The 20,077-nt window shown below is 45.2% G+C and overlaps 1 protein-coding gene across 2 annotated transcripts in view; it reads left to right on the top strand.

Annotated features, from left to right (window-relative positions):
- The window catches only part of arid3a (AT-rich interactive domain 3A), a gene marked incomplete at its 3' end in the record, with an annotated part of 31,497 nt that overhangs the window by 4,258 nt on the left and 7,162 nt on the right, over positions 1-20,077 (top strand). Inside the window, exons 2-5 of one of the 2 annotated variants that reach the window (XM_079999712.1) lie at positions 2,447-2,491; positions 4,933-5,657; positions 6,473-6,755; positions 19,876-19,948. In XM_079999712.1, coding sequence (XP_079855838.1) covers positions 5,320-5,657; positions 6,473-6,755; positions 19,876-19,948 — 694 coding nt within the window. In that variant the 5' untranslated portion in view covers positions 2,447-2,491; positions 4,933-5,319. The remainder of the gene's footprint in view (positions 1-2,446; positions 2,492-4,932; positions 5,658-6,472; positions 6,756-19,875; positions 19,949-20,077) is intronic. The other variant, XM_079999713.1, reaches the window with a different exon arrangement.

The raw sequence follows: 20,077 nt of genomic DNA, 5'->3' as shown, positions 1-20,077 counted from the left end.
CGAGCTATCCTGGTAGCGGTCTGCCTGGATACTAGATACCAGCAACCCCAACATGAGAAGTTGTCCATCAATCTAGATTTATTTGTGTTTGATATATGTGGCCCCGGCAGCATCCAGTGGGCCTTGGATGAGGGAGCTGGCAGGCTTCCCAGACAATATGAGGCTAATGAAATCAGAAGCGCTTAGATAGTGCTGCTTTCCCAGCCTCCACTTCTGAGTCAGTGGAACTTGGCAGATACATGATCGGCACTCTCGGGCTGCCCCTTTACACATAGCGCTACTGAACCTGGGGCTTAAAGTGGGATTTCTGTCAAGTACAATTTAACATTTCTGTCCCGTCGAGCACAACAAAGACCACCAACAACAACAACAGAAACAACAACGGGACACCTAGGGTTCATTAAACCGATTATTTGCGTCATTTCACCTGTTTAACATGTGCACTTTCATTAGACGAGTCAGTGTATGCGGAGCGCTGCAGGGCTGTCACCACACATGAATACTGTTGACTTTCACACCAAGTTGTCAGGCTTATGGAGAGTGTCTACTGTGGTATAGTCATTTGACAAGGAGGGTTACGCTGTCAAGCAAAGGTTAAAAGCATTCTACACTTTTCTTTATAGCAAGTGCACATATAGGCATGTGAAATAGGAAATGGCACAATGTGTCTGAATGGTTAGGAGTGTAAGAGGAAGTTGAGTTAATACCATAAAGCGTGCTGTTGGCTGCAGTTGCTCAGGTCTGTTTATTGAAACTGCAATTATTTTGCTAAGCTCTGAAATCATCAATCCCAAGCGAATTAAAGAGAGATTGCACTAGAGATTAAATCTTGAAAAGAAACTACTGGCATGCCAGCGATCCAGGGATTTGTTCTGTTGAACTCATTCTGAACCATTTGAATATGAGCTTTAGCTAAACACCTGAGAACATCATGGCTGTGAATTGCAAAATGCATTTTTTTTTTGAATATCTTCAGTTTCCACATCCAATTGCTATAACACATGTTAATGCTACGCTTCTGACTTTGATGGAAGATGTCATTAGACAGAGTGTGACACGTCCTCCATCGTGGTGTGGTTGGTGTTACAGGGCTCAAAGGGGTCAGTGTTTTTCAGCCTTCGCCCAGTTATACGGATAGGAATGTAAGAACAGGATGCATGATAAAGAGTTAAAGACTCTTTAGACATACTGAGTGTGGTTTTTATTTTGTCAAATGGCACGGTGTGCGTGGCCGCTTCCTGCGAGAGCGTGCGGAAACGCTCTGATTCATGCGTAATGGAAGCAAAAGACTTTTTTATAGTTTCCTCATGATTTATTAGTAGCCTTGGTGGAGTTGCAACAGAAAAGCTCTTGTGGTTTAAAAAAAAAAAAAAAGGAGAACCGTGTCAACACAACAAAGGATATCGCTCCCTTTCCTCCCAACTTGTGTCTTTTGCAGCTCGACATCTCTTCTGCATAGACTTCGGCCGTGACTGTCCTCCTTGTTGTCGCGGTCGTGTCAATTCTTCCTGTGTCTCGTCACACCGCGTCAGCCGCAGGTTTAATGGTCGCTGCATCTGTAATGGACATGACACGGTGTGATGTATCACCGTTTAGACAACGCTCTTGTTTGCTGCAATTTCTAATTGTTACCACTTCCTCTCGAGCCTCCAGCACCGAATTCAGTCATCAGCATGTCCTCGAGCAGTTCTCTCAGCATCAGTATATACATCAGAATAAAGAATAAAGCGGAGCGACTGACTTGGAGGAGAAGTGAGAGCTTTTGTTTTTCTTCCTTTTTGTTGTTTCTGTGGACCCGGGATGGATAAGATAGGATAAGAAGGTTATCGTTCTTAAAAAGCCTCCGGGTGAAAAGTGTGTACCAGAGACCGTAGATCCACCTGGGAAGTTCTTAATCTGTAGCAAAACGTCCTGGTCAGAATTAAAATGCATTTGTTTGTTGGACGGTTGTGATCTGTATCAACAGCTGCTTGGTTCTCTCCAACTTACGAGGATTTTAAAGCTGCAACACTGAATTCAAACTGGACAGTTTACACTCGTTGCACATCGTGGCACTCCCTCCCCCGTACCGGTCCCCAAATTGCATGTAAGCTCTTGTATCATGCGTTGAGTATGTCTCAATGCTTTGCTTGAAGGCTGCACACACCCATATACACGCATAAGAAAAAATACTTGACGAATGTAAAAGATTTGGTTTGTAATGTTTGCAACACGTGTTCTATTGTGGATTTCAGACTGTAGCAAAAGTGTGTGTGTGTGTGTGTGTGTGTGTGTGTGTGTGTGTGTGTGTGTGTGTGTGTGTGTGTGTGTGTGTGTGTGTGTGTGTGTGTGTGTGTGTGTGTGTGTGTGTGTGTGTGTGTGTGTGTGTGTGTGTGTGGGTCTCTTTATCTCATTGGAATTAGACCCCATTCGCTCATCTCCTTATCTCTTTGTCCTGTTTGCTCAGACCCTGCAATCTCCTCGCCCTCAGCCTCGCCTTCTCTGGACCAAGGTATAAAGAAAGCCGACCCGCTCGCTTTTAATGTCGCGTTTTAAGCTTTTACTCCAACTACATGCACATGTACGCCTTGACCGCGGGATTGATGGTGGCAGCGCCGCTCTTTTTATCAGCATAACTCCATCAATACAACCAGTCATGTTAGCCGTCTTAGGAGGTTGATGAGTAAAAGTCCTCTATTTTATATTCTGTGTGGGGGGGGGGTCAGGTTGTAATTATTAGTCGATTAGTAGACTTCCTATAAATGACAAATGTACCAATATTTCGGGCTGGTTTCCAGGTTAGAGACAACAGAGTTAGTTTTTGATCAGGGGGTGAGGGTTTCTACCAGTCGAAAGATACCGTCCATTAGAAAATGCTTTAGTGCTGAAGACAAGTTGTGGTGATTTATAATGTGTGAACTTCAGCCCCTTTGTAGAGCGGAGAGCGGCTCCTGCTGTTTTGGTACAATTCTATCGGTGGATTCATTGATTTCTACTGAAATCCCTTCTAGACGGAGGTGTTGGAAGGTGGTGACTGCAGTTAAGTGTCACCCTTGCTGACCATGGTTTTTTGCTAAAGCAGTAAATGAACACTGAGGTGTAAGCGTACAATTGACTTAATCATCGGGTTATTATGTGTCTGGACTGGACCAGCTTGTGCAGCAAGTGAGTGTTTTTCACGTTCTTCCGACGTCATGTGACACTATACTGTCGGAGCAGACGGGCACCTCCTCCACGGGAAGCACAGCAACAACATGCGAAGTGGCGCAATGCAATCTGCTCCACCAACATGAAGAAAATCAAGGATTCTTTTTTGCAATTGCATTGCACAAAATATATGGTGTCATTGATGGATTGATAATATTTTGCGCGCTATAGTATTGTATAACTCAATGAACTCAGAACTACATCTTTTGCTTAGAGTACATTCTATTGAAAACTAGACTTATGGACTGATTTAATAGTTTAAATTATTATATAGTTTAATGGCATGAACCTCAGGATGGATTCGTTAACGTCTCTTTAAATATATAAGCATATACTGTATACTGTATACAGGTATAATGATCAATATAGTCTGTTAGGCCTTTTCTATATAACATAAGTAAAGTCGTACATTTTTTGTTTCTGTGCTACCGTCAGACTGCAGCAGTGGTCTACAGCCTGTGGCCGTCTCACACTCCATGTTTTATAGGCCCAATAAACCGAGCTGAGACAATTGGCTGCATTCTCAGCTCCACGAGATCCACTCATTTCAATCCCACACCTGCACACAGTCACATTTTTGTGTTCCGCATTGATAACGTTCAAGCTTGTTTCTATGTGACATTCATGATTATCAGAATGGGGGCTAAAGGCCTAAAATCAAACAGAGCCGTTTCTTTTAACAACACCGGGCCCACTTTAAAACTCTGATTCTAAAACTCTGATTCGGAGGCGACCGCTGACTGTGGACTGACACGCATTTTAGTTTAAGATTTAGTCGGCGTCACTGAATGAGTCACAGCGGGAGCCTTGTCTGTGCAGCACCTGCGCTGAAGGTTCACCTCCCCACGACCTGTCCGGTCTCTGCTGCCGGTTGTGTGCTTATCTCTGTGCCGCCCTACAGTTGTTCCAGGGTCACAGACTCTCCTCACTCTGCCCCTATGTGTAGACATAGATTTTGTCTCCCAGTCTGCTTAAAAAAACATTGAGTATTGACTGTTCAACCAAAAGATCTAAGATTCCCAACTATCTCCCACTCGCCACCTCACCTTGAAATACAGCCGTTTGGAGGCGAGTTTATTCATATAATTTTCATACACAAGCGCTAAGTGCTTTACAAGAAGCATTAAACGTATTGTATAAAACCAAGGAAGAATAAAAGCAGAGAAATAAAAAAGCAGATAAGGACATTGAAGAGTAATGTCACACAGGCCTAGCCACCTACACACGGCAAGACTCGAACCCGCACCCACTTAACTACAAACTTAAGAACAAAAAAAACGGACACAAGGACAGAGATGAAAGGTTCAAGTGCGATAATTCACCGAGAAAGGGATTTGATCCTGGATTTTTAAAAGTCGAAAGCGTTGAGAGCCTGAGATCTTCTGGGAGTTTGTTCCAACAATGTACAGCTAAAGAACACAACACAGCCAGTGGAAAATTTTAGAACTTGAAATTCTGGTCTTGTTTTCTTCTCATGGGAACATTTTATTATCACGATATGGGACACACAAGAGACATTTTGTTTTTGTCTTCTCCCCATAATGGAATGCACCTTGGAGCTGAGCCGATCTCATGCCGAGACCATTAAGTGATATCATTTCCTGTCTGTCTGAGTCACTGAGACGCTGATGTCTGCCATCCTGCCGTCCGTTTTGTTGAGAAATGTTTAATGAACATGAATCTCTTTCTCATCCGTGTCATTTGCATTTTTGTGTCTTGACAGCTGTCCTCCTCTTTCTCCTACAGGTCGTGGTAGAGGTCTATCGTATTCCTCCGCTGGCCCACGCAGTCGCCTTCCTTTCAGCCGCCAGTGCCTTAGCAGAACAAAACACGAAACGCTCTCTCTGGCCGACTTGCGAGTGAATGTGTCAGCGTTCCTGCCAGACCTCCCCCTCCTTCCTCCACTTCTGGTGCGGGACCCACATCTCCGCCTAGCGCTCCCCCGCCCCGGCCCCCGGGCAGCCGCTACCTCCCTTCCTCACGAGGACAGGGTTCCTTGGCTGAGCTCTTCCTTGGAGCCGGCTCCCCAGGGCCGCACAGGCACTCCCGCTCTCGCCCCGGTGACTGGTGGTCTTTCGGGCGAGGGGCGGAGGAAGGTGACGGAAGGAAAGAAGGCGTGTCTTTCACCTTGAGATGAAGCTGCAAGCTGTCATGGAGAACCTGCACAGGCAGCAGAGGGCCAAGCTGCTGATGGAGCTGGAGCAGCAGCAGCTACAGCAGCAGGCGGTCGCTCACCAGACCCACGGCGCGGCGGGTGGCGGAGACGAGATGATGAGGAGCCCCGCCCCCGAGGCCGAGCAGGCGCAGGCCCAGATGGCTGCGCTGGCGGCCATGCGGGCGGTGGCGGCCGGCCTGCAGCGGACGTCGGACAGCCCCATGTCGGGGCGCAGCAGCGGCGGTGAGGAAGAGGAGGAGGAAGAGGAGGAGGAGCAGTACAAGGACATGATGGGATCCGAAGAGGAGGAGCAGATGTGAGTTCTTGAAGTTGTGCCAGATTAGCTGCAAAAATTATGCAATCAAGTCTTTTCTTTATGGGAATCGTGTTTCTATATCCCTAGTGGTATGTTGAATTAAGGAAGACGGTAAAGATCGCCCTCATTTCATGTCCCCCATGTCACTCTCCAAGTCTCCAGGTCCACAGGCAACAATAAGCCTACAGTGCTTCAACCAATTCTAAGACACCAGGATTAGATGTCTTATAGGAGACACGAGGACCTTGTAGTCACCCTGTGACCATGTGAGGAGGTTGTATGACTGCTGGTAATTGTCATATACGTTAATTGAGATAATTATCAAGTTTTAACATATACATTTATTGCATTTCTTTTTAGTAAGTTCTCATGAGTGTGCCTTTGTTCAAAAGTTCTTAAGCACTTATATACCGAGACATGGAATGTGACAGAAAAGGTTCTGTGATTATGGAGAAACTGCCAATAGGTCAAAGGACATAATTCACTTCAAAGGGCAAGGGGCATAATTCGATTTTACAGAATCTAAGATTTTCTTCTTCTCCCAAAACAGTAGCATTATCCAGAATTTAAAAGACATTACACATTTAGAAATGAAATCAGGTCCAATGAACAGGTAAAATGGATTATTTATAATTATAATTATGTCCGATGTACACTTTCTTTCAGATATTCCTGAAACCAAACTGCTGTTTTATATGCATTCCCTCATTGTACACAGAATAGAAATATCTCCGTAAAACCTATAACGAATAAACCAGATCTCCAGAGGTCCTCGTCGCCTCCTGACCATCCCAACCTCTGTTTGCTCCCTGCAGCAAACAGAAATGGGACGAGGAGGACTTTGAGGGGGAGATGGAGGAGGACTTTGACGAGGACCTGGAGGAGGACACTCTGCCCACCAGCCGTGACGCCGTGGCTCCGGGGAAGGGCATCCTGCTGCTGCCGCACCGCCAGCTCCACCCTCACGCCCAGCTGCTGAAGGCCCGGCCCTGCGTGGACCAGGAACCCCGCGTGGCCATCCTGCCGCCCCACGCCGTGCAGAGCCAGATGGGGGGCCAGGACCACGGGGACTGGACCTACGAGGAGCAGTTCAGACAGGTAGGCGTCGTGTTTTTTTTTTTTTTTATATAGTTTTGTTTTAGGTGTAAAAGTGTGGTTTTAGCCAGGAGGGTGTAAAGCGACAGTGTTTGCACACCATAAGGGTGCTCGCTTTTGGTATTGGTGAGACAAAAAACAAGACAAAACGTTTGTACAAGTGAGAGTAAATGTGTTTTCAATTTTTATTTTATAGACAGGGATTTTGTTTTAAAACTTGGCAGAAACATGTTTATGAACTTGGTATTTATGTCCGTTCTAAAAAAATCATTATCAAAATCTTTCTGCTCTACGTGCTAAAAATTGTTCCTTTCCGCTTCTCCCTTTTGGCATGACTGTCTTCACCATTGCCTTTTCTGTCGTACATGGTCGCGTCAGCTTTACAGGAAGTATCCGCTCCATCCATTGCTGTGATCCCGTGGTGAGGGTTTGATTCCCGCAGTGCTGCATCAAGTACGCTGCAATCAATCTGGGTTATTCTGGATCAGGGCCTCTGCCAAATGCTTTGCATTTCTAAATGTCACTTTAACAGCTGTAGCTCCCTGAAACACTATATCACTCCAAGAACACTGGAGGACAACTCCTGATTCCGCATTTGGCTCCCACACCCTGTTTAATCCAGTCGCTGCATCAATTTTCTCCGGGATTCATGTTGCCGTGTAACCACCCTGTGTAATCAACATCTGCCGCCAAAATTACCATCTGACAAATCTCTCGTGGAGGTATTTGCTTTGGCCGGTGACTTTGTCTGAATCTATTCTCATATAAATTAGCGAGTATAATTTTTGATGCTGAAATAAGATTTGACATTTGGCTGTTGCTGTCGATAAAAAGGAATAGAAGCTTCAGTTTGTTGCTACGGCGACGGCCCGTGGGGGGGGGCGACGCGTGGGGGAGAGCAGTTTAACGGCTTTACGGCGCCGGTGTTTACAGCAAACATGCTGGTGGGCAGGATATTATGGGGGAGGGCCAGATGAAATAAAAAGTGGCGTTTACATGAGGAGATTTAAGTCTGTCAGCAGGAGGGAGAGACTTTTCAACCGCTGTGGACAGATTTAAAGTTCACTGTTGATCGTATAAACGCTTCATGTTTCAAAGCGTTAACGTTTTAGATGGTGTCCAGATCTGTCCACGTCGAATATCAAGCGAAGGAATAATGTTTTGATCAAACGTACTTTGGATTGCAGCTCTCTTTTAAAAACATGGCGCATAACGGAAACTGCTAAGAAATTCCAGGACTGTGTTCAACTTTTTGTTGCCTTGGCAAATTATCTTTAGGAAAGGTTTGAGGAATTGCCACCATGGAACGAGACAAAGAGTTTGTGTGTGTGTGTTTGTGTGTGTGTGTGTGTGTGTGTGTGTGTGTGTGTGTGTGTGTGTGTGTGTGTGTGTGTGTGTGTGTGTGTGTGTGTGTGTGTGTGTGTGTGTGTGTGTGTGTGTGTGTGTGTGTGTGTGTGTGTCCTACATATTTGTTTTCCTATCTGTAGATTTTGTAAAGGAGGGCGCATTTGTTAAAATTACAGTACGCCTGGAAATGAATTTCCAGAAGCCTATACTTAGCTCCCTAAAATAGTCTTCCCATAAGCAAAGCGTAGTTTAATGACTTTAATTGATACCCTCAACAATTGATGGTGCGCAAATGGCTCGGCACTGGTGAATTTAGGCAGTGATGTGAGGAATAACCGCTTACCTCAGCGGCAGCCTCAGCGGGGGCCTGACGTTCACAGAAGAACCTCTGATTATGAGTTTCATCCCATTAGAGTTTTAGGGTAAATTATGTGAGGTGGAGATATCATTTCTTTTTACACAATTCTGCATCACAATTGAAACGCCCTGGGACAGAAAGCAGGTAATATTGAATTATGACCCTCTTCTCCAGGAATATATTTGACCGCTCTATAATCAAGAGCGCCAGTGGCTTGTCCGTGGAGAAGGTTAATCAGCCCAGCGGCCGTTGAAAGCGCAGCCTGACGCCCACACGCCTCCCTCTCTCTGAGGCAGCAGAGAATTCACATTGGACGCAACGTGACATTACTACTCTCCATTGTTTTCAAATCGACACCATTTACAACCACAAAGATTCCATGATCACTCTGGTATTTGTGAGGTGTGTCTTCCACGCCTTAAGTCGTTTTTGCTTCTTGTAAGAGTTGCTGATCTAGGATTTTAAAGCTAGTGAAAACTTGCTTGGATGTCATTTAGAGTTAGAGTCGGCGTCTCAACAATGTAAATATTGCTTCAGTTTGCATGTTGACTTTAATGTGAATGTATGTTCCAATTTTTGGGGTTGTTGCTTGGGGTGGCAAGGAAAGGGTTAAGGCTGCACAGTTTATTTTAGGCAGGTGGATGGAGGCCGTTGGAATGTGCCTGAGGGAGAGTGATAATGTGCCCATTCTGAACGCCGGATCGGCGGCACAGACGCTGCATGTCTCTATCAGTTGACTGCAGTTGGAGCTCTTCCCAACTGAAAACTGTTGTCTGCGCTCTCTCTCTCTCTCTCTCTCTCTCTCTCTCTCTCTCTCTGTATTGTAGAGAGAGAGAGAGAGAAAGAACAAACTCAACGTCCAGAAAGACGCACACCTGGGCCGGCCGTGCTTTCTACCTCTGAAACATTCACCCGTCCCATGTGCTGTCCCAGATGAAAGGTCAAACTAAATCAAGCCAGGGGATCATCTGCCTGTGCAGATGTCTGATTACGATGTGGTTATTGGCGGATTAATCAAAATATTCGAGGCCGCTTGCCAGCCACCTCTGATACAGCATATCTGCTTAAGTCAGGCTGTGGCTGAATTTAAAAAATCAAAAATTAAAAAAACAGATTGATGCAGACATCTAATTACACCAGAGTAGTTTGATTAGGTTGCCATTGAAACTGATTTTCTTTGCTGGTGGAATGCCATTTCAACAGTGTTATTTCAGTGATACCCCCACCTTCCAAACCACCACGACCCAACACACCCCTACACCCCCAACCGATAGAGCAATGACACAGCCCCGCATGTCACCCCCCCCCCCCCAGGAAACGTGTGTGTGCTCCCAATGAAATGTATGGAATCTGTCCATCCTTCAGCCAATCGCTCTTCAGGCATCTGTTCCTATCAGCGCTGAAAATTGCTGGCAGCCACAAGCTTATACCTTCAGTCTGTGCCTGCTGGGCATTCCAGTCCAACCCGAGTGTTGGGAGTGAGCCAAATGGCGTCATTGTCAGATTCTATTACATTCCAAAAGTTGCTCATCGTGCAATTGTGGAACTATTAAAGGTTTATGGTGAAATCTTTTATTTTATTTTTTTAATTTTTTTGACCCTGGTGCTAAAAGGCTTAATCCCAGCACAGCAGAACTGGCATCTCTACATGAAAAGGATTGTTTTCTGCCTTTAGTGCCAAATCCATGTATTGCATGTAATTTACATCCCATTTTATTAGATTTTACTCCCGGCTAGCACAAGTATGGATTGAAGAACACAAATTGCATTACTAATTAGCTTATTTTGCTTATTTTGGTTGTTGGCATTAACCGCCAATCAATAATGTATTGAAATATTTTCAGTGGCGGCCATTGTGTCACACCTTTCTCGGGAAAGAACATTGATGGAATGAGACGTCTCTTCAGAACTATATCTCTCCCCCACATCCCCGACAACAATATCTACCCCAGGGCAAAAAAAACCTCCGAGAGCCTTTGAAGTCTCCTCTTGTGTCTGTGCTTCTGCCTCAAACGGCGGCGGCAGGACAGATGGAGCCCAGATGGACAGTCAAGCAGGGGTGTCTTTAAAAATTCATGGCAATCACCGTGATCAGGGCGAGCGGAGGGGCGGTGGCATTAAACATTGATTTACTATGACACGCACACACACATACGCATTGTGCGGCGGGGGCAGGGCGGCTCTTAGTGACCACAGGAAGTGGAGTCTGAATGAGCGTCACTTATTGGGATTGCCCATCAGGCGGTTTGTGCTGATGTGGCTGTCTGCTGAGCATGTGCCTTCGCCGCTCTCCGGCCGGGCCGGGGCCTTCAGATCAGCTCCACCCATGAAAACGTCATTCTTGGGCCTGCACGAATAGGCCTGGTCATGTTGGGGTTTTGTGTTCTCTCCCACACAAAGCCTTTTTCACTCCGGTGGATTCCGTTTTGTTTGTGTGGCTGTTAAAGGGATATCATGTGAACATTGTTCACCGTTGGAACACCGGCGAAGCAGCAAGAAGTCAAAAAATTGCCGTCAAATTGTGATGTTTGATGTATTCCTGTCTTTCCTCTCCCCACTCCCCTAGACATTTTCTATGTATTGAAGCTAATGAACCGTTTGTACATTTGCTTAAGAATATAGACTCCCCTTGACGACACTGTAGCAGGGAGAACCTCACTTAATTCTTCTTATGAGTAGCCCGGAGAAGTCTGTGTGTGCTCCCGGCTCGGCTTAACAGAAAGAAAAGATTGGGTTAATGGCCCCCTCTGCATGTCAGGAAAACAAAAGGCCAAAAAACAAAGGGTTCTGCAGCACGTCGAAGGCCCCATTAAACGGCTCCTTCTCTCCCAGCGTGGCAGGGGAAGGGCGGGTGTGACCCAGGGCGAGGTGGAAGCTTGAACCGGGGCCAAGCAGAACATGTAGTGAATACTGGCTTTTGGCCGCAAAGCGTGCTAAGCATTTGGAAGGCGTCCAGCAGCCAGTGCATAGAGCAGAGCTGATGTCAGAGACTATACAGCCAAGGGGATTCTGGAAATTGGCAGCGGCTCAATCTGGAGCAGCAGCAGAGGGGGTTGCAGCAGGAATGTAAACAAAGATTGCATAAAAGCTGAGGCCAGCGTTTTGTTCCTGCTTTCTATTTCTCAGGCCCATTTTGAATTTGTACACTTCATTTCCATTTATTTAAGATGTACGTGTTCTACCATCCCCTCAATGAAGGGTTAAAGACACCCGCCCCCGCCCCAGCTGTGTTGTGATGAAGGCGCTGATGCAGGTTGAAGAAACAACCCGTGCTTTTCACAACTATCGATTTCTTTGTGATTCCAATCTATTTTCTGTCCTTGGCTTTATTTTCCTTGTTTTCATGTTTTTCCACGCTCTGTCTTCAAACAATAAGTTAGTGACATTATTTGACAAAGTGCCACTGGTGGAGGGCATCCACCACAATAAAGACGGAGAGAACGTGTTCACTGTTGCCTTGAGATGCTTCTGTAAAGGCAGCGAGCATTCAAAGTGTTGAATTCTTCTAGAAAGGTGGCAAAATATGGATATGGTTACGTTCCTGCACATCTCTAAGTTGTTACTCGCCCTTTGTCTCCTGTATAGAACACGGCTGGTCAGCAAAGCTTGGAAAAAGACTGTAGTAATATGGTCTTGATAAGCTACACAATCATTAACCATTCAATTCAGCTGGATATATTAAAAAAAATGTTGGTTCCCATCATTTATAACAGTTGGTAATACAACCTCGTACAACACTTTATTACTGGCTACAGCATGTTGCCAACGTTTTATGTTTACGCGGATTGAGCCAAAAGTCAATAAACCCCTGAAAAACGATCCAGCGAGGTTGTGCTATGAACAGTTATATATGACGGGCGCCAACGTTTTCATAAGGCCTGGGTTGAAAAATAACGAGCCTGTCCATTGAAGGCACGTTGGTCAAAAAGCAGAGTTTTCTTGCCCTTTCTGAATCACAGCCACATTTCTAAACGGTTTGGGCGTGACAGCACTGTCTCAACCAGGCTGCCCTCTGCTCTCTCTCTTTCTGCCTTTGTTGTCACGTTGCCTTGCTCCAGCCACGGGGAGGACGGCGAACAGCAGAGGCCAGACCTTGGTTGTGAAAGGTTAAGCTGCAGCCGGTCCTTCTATTGATCGAGGTGGGCCTGGCCACACGACCACGCCAATTAAATCCCGAAGAAATAAGCCTCATGAAGGGGAAGGAAGAGTGCAAGTATACCTGGCTGCAGCCTGCACAACGGGCCAACGGTCAATGTTGAATGTTTAATCACCACCACCCACCGTGATTAGATTGGTTTAATTGTCAAATTTGTGTGTGGTTAAATGTGGATTTCATTGGTTTGGAATGGGTTTGGAAGGGGTTAAACAACACGGGAACTGCTCCTCTGTTTTCTGTTCCGTATTTTAAACGTAATGATCACTTTAAACCAACAGTTGACAAGTTCAACATCCATAATATACACCTCAATAAATGAGCATGGTGTCGCTGCTCATCTTCCATAGGTTTCCAGTCGTTTTTACAGCTTTGTTTTCATCCAAAGAGGAGCCTGGCCGCCACATAGACCCTCCTTACAAGACTATCAACGGGAACTGCTTGGATTCCGACGGCCTATTTCTCCAAAACCCCAATAGTCCGAAAAATGTTGGTATAAGGTTTGAGATTGTTAAGTTTAGGTATAAGGTTAGAGATGGTTAAGTTTGGGTATAAGGTTAGAGATGGTTAAGTTTAGGTATAAGGTTAGAGATGGTTAAGTTTAGGTATAAGGTTAGAGATGGTTAAGTTTAGGTATAAGGTTAGAGATGGTTTAGTTTAGGCATAAGGTTAGAGATGGTTAAGTTTAGGCATAAGGTTAGAGATGGTTAAGTTTAGGCATAAGGTTAGAGATGGTTTAGTTTAGGTATAAGGTTAGAGATGGTTAAGTTTAGGTACAAGGTTAGAGATGGTTTAGTTTAGGTATAAGGTTAGAGATGGTTTAGTTTAGGTATAAGGTTAGAGATGGTTAAGTTTAGGTACAAGGTTAGAGATGGTTTAGTTTAGGTACAAGGTTAGAGATGGTTTAGTTTAGGTATAAGGTTAGAGATGGTTTAGTTTAGGTATAAGGTTAGAGATGGTTAAGTTTAGGTACAAGGTTAGAGATGGTTTAGTTTAGGTACAAGGTTAGAGATGGTTTAGTTTAGGTATAAGGTTAGAGATGGTTTAGTTTAGGCATAAGGTTAGAGATGGATAAGTTTAGGCATAAGATTAGATGGTTTAGTTTAGGTACAAGGTTAGAGATGGTTTAGTTTAGGTACAAGGTTAGAGATGGTAAGCATGAGGGTGTCGTCCATGTCCAATGGGACATTTTTTGTACTGTTGGGGTTTTGGAATAATGGGCTGTCGGAACAATGGCATGGTTCTTGTACTTTACTGGAGTATTTCTATTTTATGCAGCTTTATACTTCTACTCCACTATATTCAGGGCGAAATAATGTACTTTTTTACTCCACTACATTTATCTGACGGCTATAGTTACAGGTAACTACTCAGATTAAAACTCCAGTGAAATCCATGTATGTCCAAATTTGGTGATTTTCAATGTTTATAATAAAGGGAAGGATTAAGTGTTCCTTTATGGGTTCAGAGTATTCAAAGTATCCTACTTCTTAAGCTAAATAAACTATTTAAAAAAAACAACCTTGGATTAGCTGGACATTGTCACAGAGCTGAATGTGAGACTCAACGCTCACAGCCAGCATCCAATCATAATCAATGTTTTACGCCAACCAAACTCGACAGTTGAAACAATCAACTGTCGTTTGTGGGTTTAAACCTTGAACATTGAGATGTTCAACCCCGCCCCATTCTGCAGGCTGCTAGGTTCTCCTCGGAGAGAGTGATGCCCCCAATCGGGCTGGACACCAATGATGTTTTCAAGGCCACAGCCATAAACCACTGCACGTGTCAATCATTGTAATTGACAGTCTATGCAGGCAGTCTTCTGCCGGTGTTCTGCACGAAAAACTGGTCCTGAACAACAGCGGGGGGACCCTCCCCAAGCCAAACATTACATTACATTACATTACATCACATTTAGCAGACGCTTTTATCCAAAGCAACTTACAATTATTCAAACACCGACGGACGCGGCCATCAGGAGCAATTAGGGGTTAAGTGTCTTGCTCAAGGACACTACAGCATGCTAGCAGGAGGAGCCTGGGATCGAACCAGCAACCTTTAGATTACTAGACGACCAGCTCTGTTTTTCTCTGTTGGTGAACTTCTCCTGAACCTCGTGCAGCCTTGCAATCTCCATCTCCATATTTTTGTGTTCAGAGACTAAGTTTATCAAGGCATCTCGGCTGGCGCTGGCTGATTAACTATCTTCAACTGTCATATGGACATGAACATTATATGCCCTTCTGCGTCAGATTCTTTTGTGCTTTGCCCTTTAAAGTTAAAGCCTGAAGTTTCAGCCTTAGATGGAGTTTACCACCCGCTTTGGGCTTCATTCCCAAGAGACCCTACTCTGGGAAGACCGTAAGTTACATCTAAGAGATCGCATGAACTATCAGATTGAATGGATGCCATGAAATCACGTGTGCGAATATAATGCTGTAGATTGTGGAAACCAGACGGTCCAGTTTTCCCATGCTTTGCTATAGGTGTGTGCATGTTCGTCACCATGATACTTATTATAATCCCTAATACTAACCCTAACCCACTTATTTACAGTGTGGTTAAAATGAACAACTCAAAACTACAACTGGCTAACGAATGACTAGATTCTAATGGTGCTGGTTTGTTGGCTGTTATGGCTGATTATTAGCCAAATTTGTGGCAGAAAATAGGTAACTGGATGAAAAACACACTGTGGCAGTTCTCCCTGCCACATGCCAACGTTTTCATGACAGAGGCTCTCTCCCTGTGTGTGAGAGGATTGGGTGATTTATCTGTTGCTCATCGGTTGCTCTAACAAGCAACAGGCGTACATCCACCCTGATCGGGGGCCCAATTACCCAAGACAGTGGCTGCTTATACCACACCACCCTCATACCTTCTCCATTACAGTGTACAGAGGATGACTTTATTTAGTAACTACATGTAACTTCCCTTGAATATAACTGACAGATCTTTATCTCTGTCAGTCTGTTGTCTGTATTTGACGGCTATTGGCTTTAGTTTCAAACAGTACTGTAGAAAAAGAACTAGCGCTGTTACTTGTTCTTTTGGGGCCGACTTTGTGCAGAAAGTATTGGTTCTTGCGTAAAATCCCCAGCGACATCCGTCCTATTGATTTCCCGGCTGACTAAAGTCAGGTTGTCACAGTTGAGTTTCATAACTTATTAATCTATCTATAAAGCGTGTGAAACACAGGCACACTTTAAATACCTTCATTCCCTTTTCAGTTGCGGTGAATGTGCAGAGAAATTCAAAGGAGCGTCATTTCAATATCCCAGAACCAGTTTCAGGTGTCAGATTGACCACACTCTCACAGCAACAGCAACCCATAGAGGGGGGGGGGGTGTTTCTCACACGCCCAACAGATGGTTCTTTCGATACATGAAAGGAAGCAAAATCTCATACAAATGAAAAGATTAGAATACAAACGTCTCCAACTGCGTTGAGAACAAACTGGCGAGTGGCTACAGGCAAATCAGAGTGGCGGTTATACAGAACACACTTTGTATGTTAGCACAGGTTCAAGTAACTACTACCACCCCTCATGTTACTTTGACTTTCGTAGACGTTTTTTGTTTGCACTCATTATCCGTTGTGATCTCTAACTCTATTCTCACTGTTTTATACACGACATGTATCCTGCACCATGACTTGGCCACGCTCTTAAGAAATGTTCTTTAAACATTATTACATCCTGACTAATCTGACTATAGCTAAGTCAACATGCCTAAGTCTAATTTATTCCCTGCACTGCCTTTGCATGGAAAGGTCATACTCTAATAATATTAAAAAAACCTGGATATTTTGTGTTCATTGTCTTTGATGACAGCAATCATTTTGCTTATTAACATTTGCACCCCCCCACTATATTTGCCACTATATGCAGTATTTTCACAGTATTGAAATATCGGGCAAGCATTGAGGAAGCAGGAGGAGGATTTGGGCGCGCGCGGCGCGGATGATCCGATGGTTAAGTTGCTGCTCTAGGTTGTTACTTGCATAACTAACATGATATTATAAGGAATGTTTTTTTTTTTTTTTTTTGTTATATAATTGTTATACAGAGCTGCTAAGTCTCACGCTTTGACCATGAGATTCACTCATCAACCTGCCCACACGCCCCATCTCGTATTTCTCACACTGAGAATCTCAAAATAAGTCAAATAGCTTTTTATTTTTATTTTTTATTCTACGTATGTATTTCCACACTTGTGCTTGCTTGGTGCCGCTCACTGTTCGCGCCAAGCAACGACGCCAATATTGCGTAGCGAGATATTTGGATGGGGCTGCATCGCGACATAAAATTTGGGATATAACCCAAGCCTAACACGAGGTCCAGAACACAAAAATAAGTCGCCTCTTTCTTTTAGTGTGCAATTGTGGGGCTGTAAGAAATTGCTTCTGTTGCTTCCCCTGTAGATTTCTGTCACAGCAAGCACAATTTTCCCACTGTGATAAAGTTGTCATCCTTTCAATCAGCCTCCACTGGCTTGAAGAGAAATGGGTACCAATGGAGCAAACTTGGGTTTATAGGGTTTCACTTTTGCAGTAACATGGGAACACCTTTTTTAGATTTGATTATAGACTATGATCTGATACGATTAATTCTCTGCATATTCTCTGCCCTTCTTCTCAAACTGGTTAATGAAATGTAATTAATTACCTAGCCTACTCTACAAACCACAGATTTTAAGAGTGATCCACTTTGGCGACAGAAACCATTGTTTGGAAGACTCAAAACTGTAAATTTGTCTCATTTTGAGGCGGCCGTCTTGGCTTGAGCAGATGCAGCACAGAGCGCGGTGCAATGCTCTGGAGCACAGTTAGGAAACATGAACCAGCATCTCCCAGCGTTACCCGTTGACCCAGTTTCCTGACATTCTTCCGAGTGCCAGTACCGTAGCACGGGGAGAGGCCCCTGGGTTTGGTGTGCGTACTATAGATTTGACTTGATGTGAAAAGCTATATAGGCCTACGACAACCACACCCACCTCAGATAGATAAACAGCTGCTGTGTGTGTGTGTGTGTGTGTGTGTGTGTGTGTGTGTGTGTGTGTGTGTGTGTGTGTGTGTGTGTGTGTGTGTGTGTGTGTGTGTGTGTGTGTGTGTGTGTGTGTGTGTGTGTGTGTGTGTGTGTGTGTGTGTGATGGGGCTTACTGTATACATTCGCTGTATAAGGGTCTTTCTCAGTGGGTCTTTCTCTGCATCCTTTTCCTGGGAAAAGGATGCAGCTGTGTTCAGTTAGAAAGTAAGATGCAAGATCACCAGAGAAAGAAATGGAGAGAGCGATCGATGTGAAGAGATTAACACAAAGAAAATATGAGTGCGAACAAGAGCGATCGGGGCAGGGACGAGGAGAAAAGCAAAGACAATTACAATGACAATCAGGAAGAAAAGAGAATAAGCGCCGCAGAGAGAGAGGTCAGCTATAGGGAGGAAGGTACCATAGTGAAGGCCGTCAATTGGTGGAGAACCTGATTGGCTGGTTTCCCCTGTGTACAGTACAGCAGCTCCTGCGAGCGCTATAGTAGGATATTGCTGATATCACCATACCTCGCCAATATGCCGGAGCAGAGTTACAACCCCCAACTGTCCACACTCTTTCCATGATCCAAGTCCTTTTACAAGCGTCATCACTAGTCTTTTAAGTTGCACCACTGCATCTTTCTCTGGTTCATGTTTGCGTGTGTCTTTTCCTGAGAATGGTAGCTATCTTTATCCCTTCTCATAAGGGTCGGTCTGTGTGTCTGTGTGTCTGTGTGTCTGTCTGTCTGTGTGTCTGTCTGTGTGTCTGTCTGTCTGTCTGTCTGTCTGTCTGTCTGTCTGTCTTTGTCTGTCTGTTTCTGCCTGGGTCTGTCTGTGTCTGTCTGTGTCTCTGTGTGGACTGTAGTCAGATGATATGACACTCCCAATATTATATTATTGCACTTTTTGTGTCTTGCACGGCCACCTGACACTGGATATGAGGTCCACAGTTGTCCTCGCGCGTGCTGTGGTGTGTGCCAGAATCCAGTCCTCTGTGCGTCATGAGGAGGGGAGCGGGCAGGGATTTCACCACAGGATACCGTGCTCCCCGTGCGACACTCCTACCAAGCCAATAAAGGGAAATATTTTTATGTGTGATTGGGAGAGAGAGAAAGAGAGGGACTAAAACTGAGACCAAAGAGAGGGGGGTGGCATTTCTACGATTTACGGCGCACTGCTCCACAGAATAAATGCATCCTGTAATTAAGGCTCTCCTTGCCTGCAGCAGGCCCTTACATTAGAGAGCTCCTCTCCCCCTCGACCCTCCCCCAGTCCAGCCCCCCCCCAACCCATAATAAGATCTTCTGGCTTCTTGGCGACACTAATGAGCGCTCAATGCCACGGAGAGGACACAGAGAGAGAGAGAGAGAGATCCGTCGGCGCTGAGCGCCTGGGACATGTTGAATGCCGCTGCCACCGTTATCAAAGCCCTGGTCAAGCCGGGCTCTGCTCAAGGCGGCTTTGGTTCCCGTTAAAGCACGTGTTGATCTTAGGCTAATGTTCTCACTGGTTTTACGCCACGTCGGGTGGATTGGGCCGTTTTAATTGTTACCAGTGGTGTCAGGAGATTTTTTTTTGCCACGCAAGCCATTCCCTGCAGCCAAGAGCCGAGAGCCATCTCTACATTTGCTGCATGTTTCGAGAGAATGTTCGGCTGGCTTGGACTGTGACATACAGTTGGTTTGATACTGTGACAGTCGTACTTATTTTAAGTCGCTTTGGACAAAAGTATCCAATCAATGACTATAATGTAATGTAAAGAGCCTGGCCGCAGTGTCACTGAGCCAAAAGCTGCTCCTCCAGTTGCTGCTGGCTGCTCAATTCCCCACATTTTTTCCCCAAACGCATCAATAGCCAGGTTACCTCCAAACCCCCTCCAGAGGTATTGCGCTGTCAGGCTGCTGTAAATAAAGCCAGCGTAGGTTCAATGGCCTCGCTGTATTCCCTGAAGCGTGTGCCCCACTTTTCCTGTTAACTTTCACTGAACTTTCCGGAGCCTTTGGCCCACTCCCAGCTGCTCCCACATCAGGTTCTCATCAAGCTCCGCAGACTTGGACGTAGAAATGTCTTCTCGCCCGTTCCTCCCTTTCTCTGCCTCTCTGACGCTCAGTCCGTCGGTCTCTCTCTCTGTTGGTTGTGGTGTCTCATCTCTCGCTGTTGCTCTCCAGCTTCCTCCTGTGATATCAAAGTGAAGCGTTCCTCTCTGATTCATCACTCTCTCCTCTGCTCTTTAGCTGTATGAACTGGACGCGGACCCCAAGAGGAAAGAATTTCTCGATGAACTCTTCAGCTTCATGCAAAAGAGAGGTAAGTGTGTGTGTGTGTGTGTGTGTGTGTGTGTGTGTGTGGGGGGGGGGGGGGGGGTGTGTGTGTGTGTGTGTGTGTGTGTGTACCCGAGTTTCCAATATAACCATATCACTACACTCCATTCCATCT

This window comes from Zeus faber (assembly GCF_960531495.2).
Source record: "Zeus faber genome assembly, chromosome: 1".
NCBI lineage: Eukaryota > Metazoa > Chordata > Actinopteri > Zeiformes > Zeidae > Zeus > Zeus faber.
Note: the sequence above shows the minus strand (reverse complement) of the source record. Positions and strands in the feature narration are given on the sequence as shown.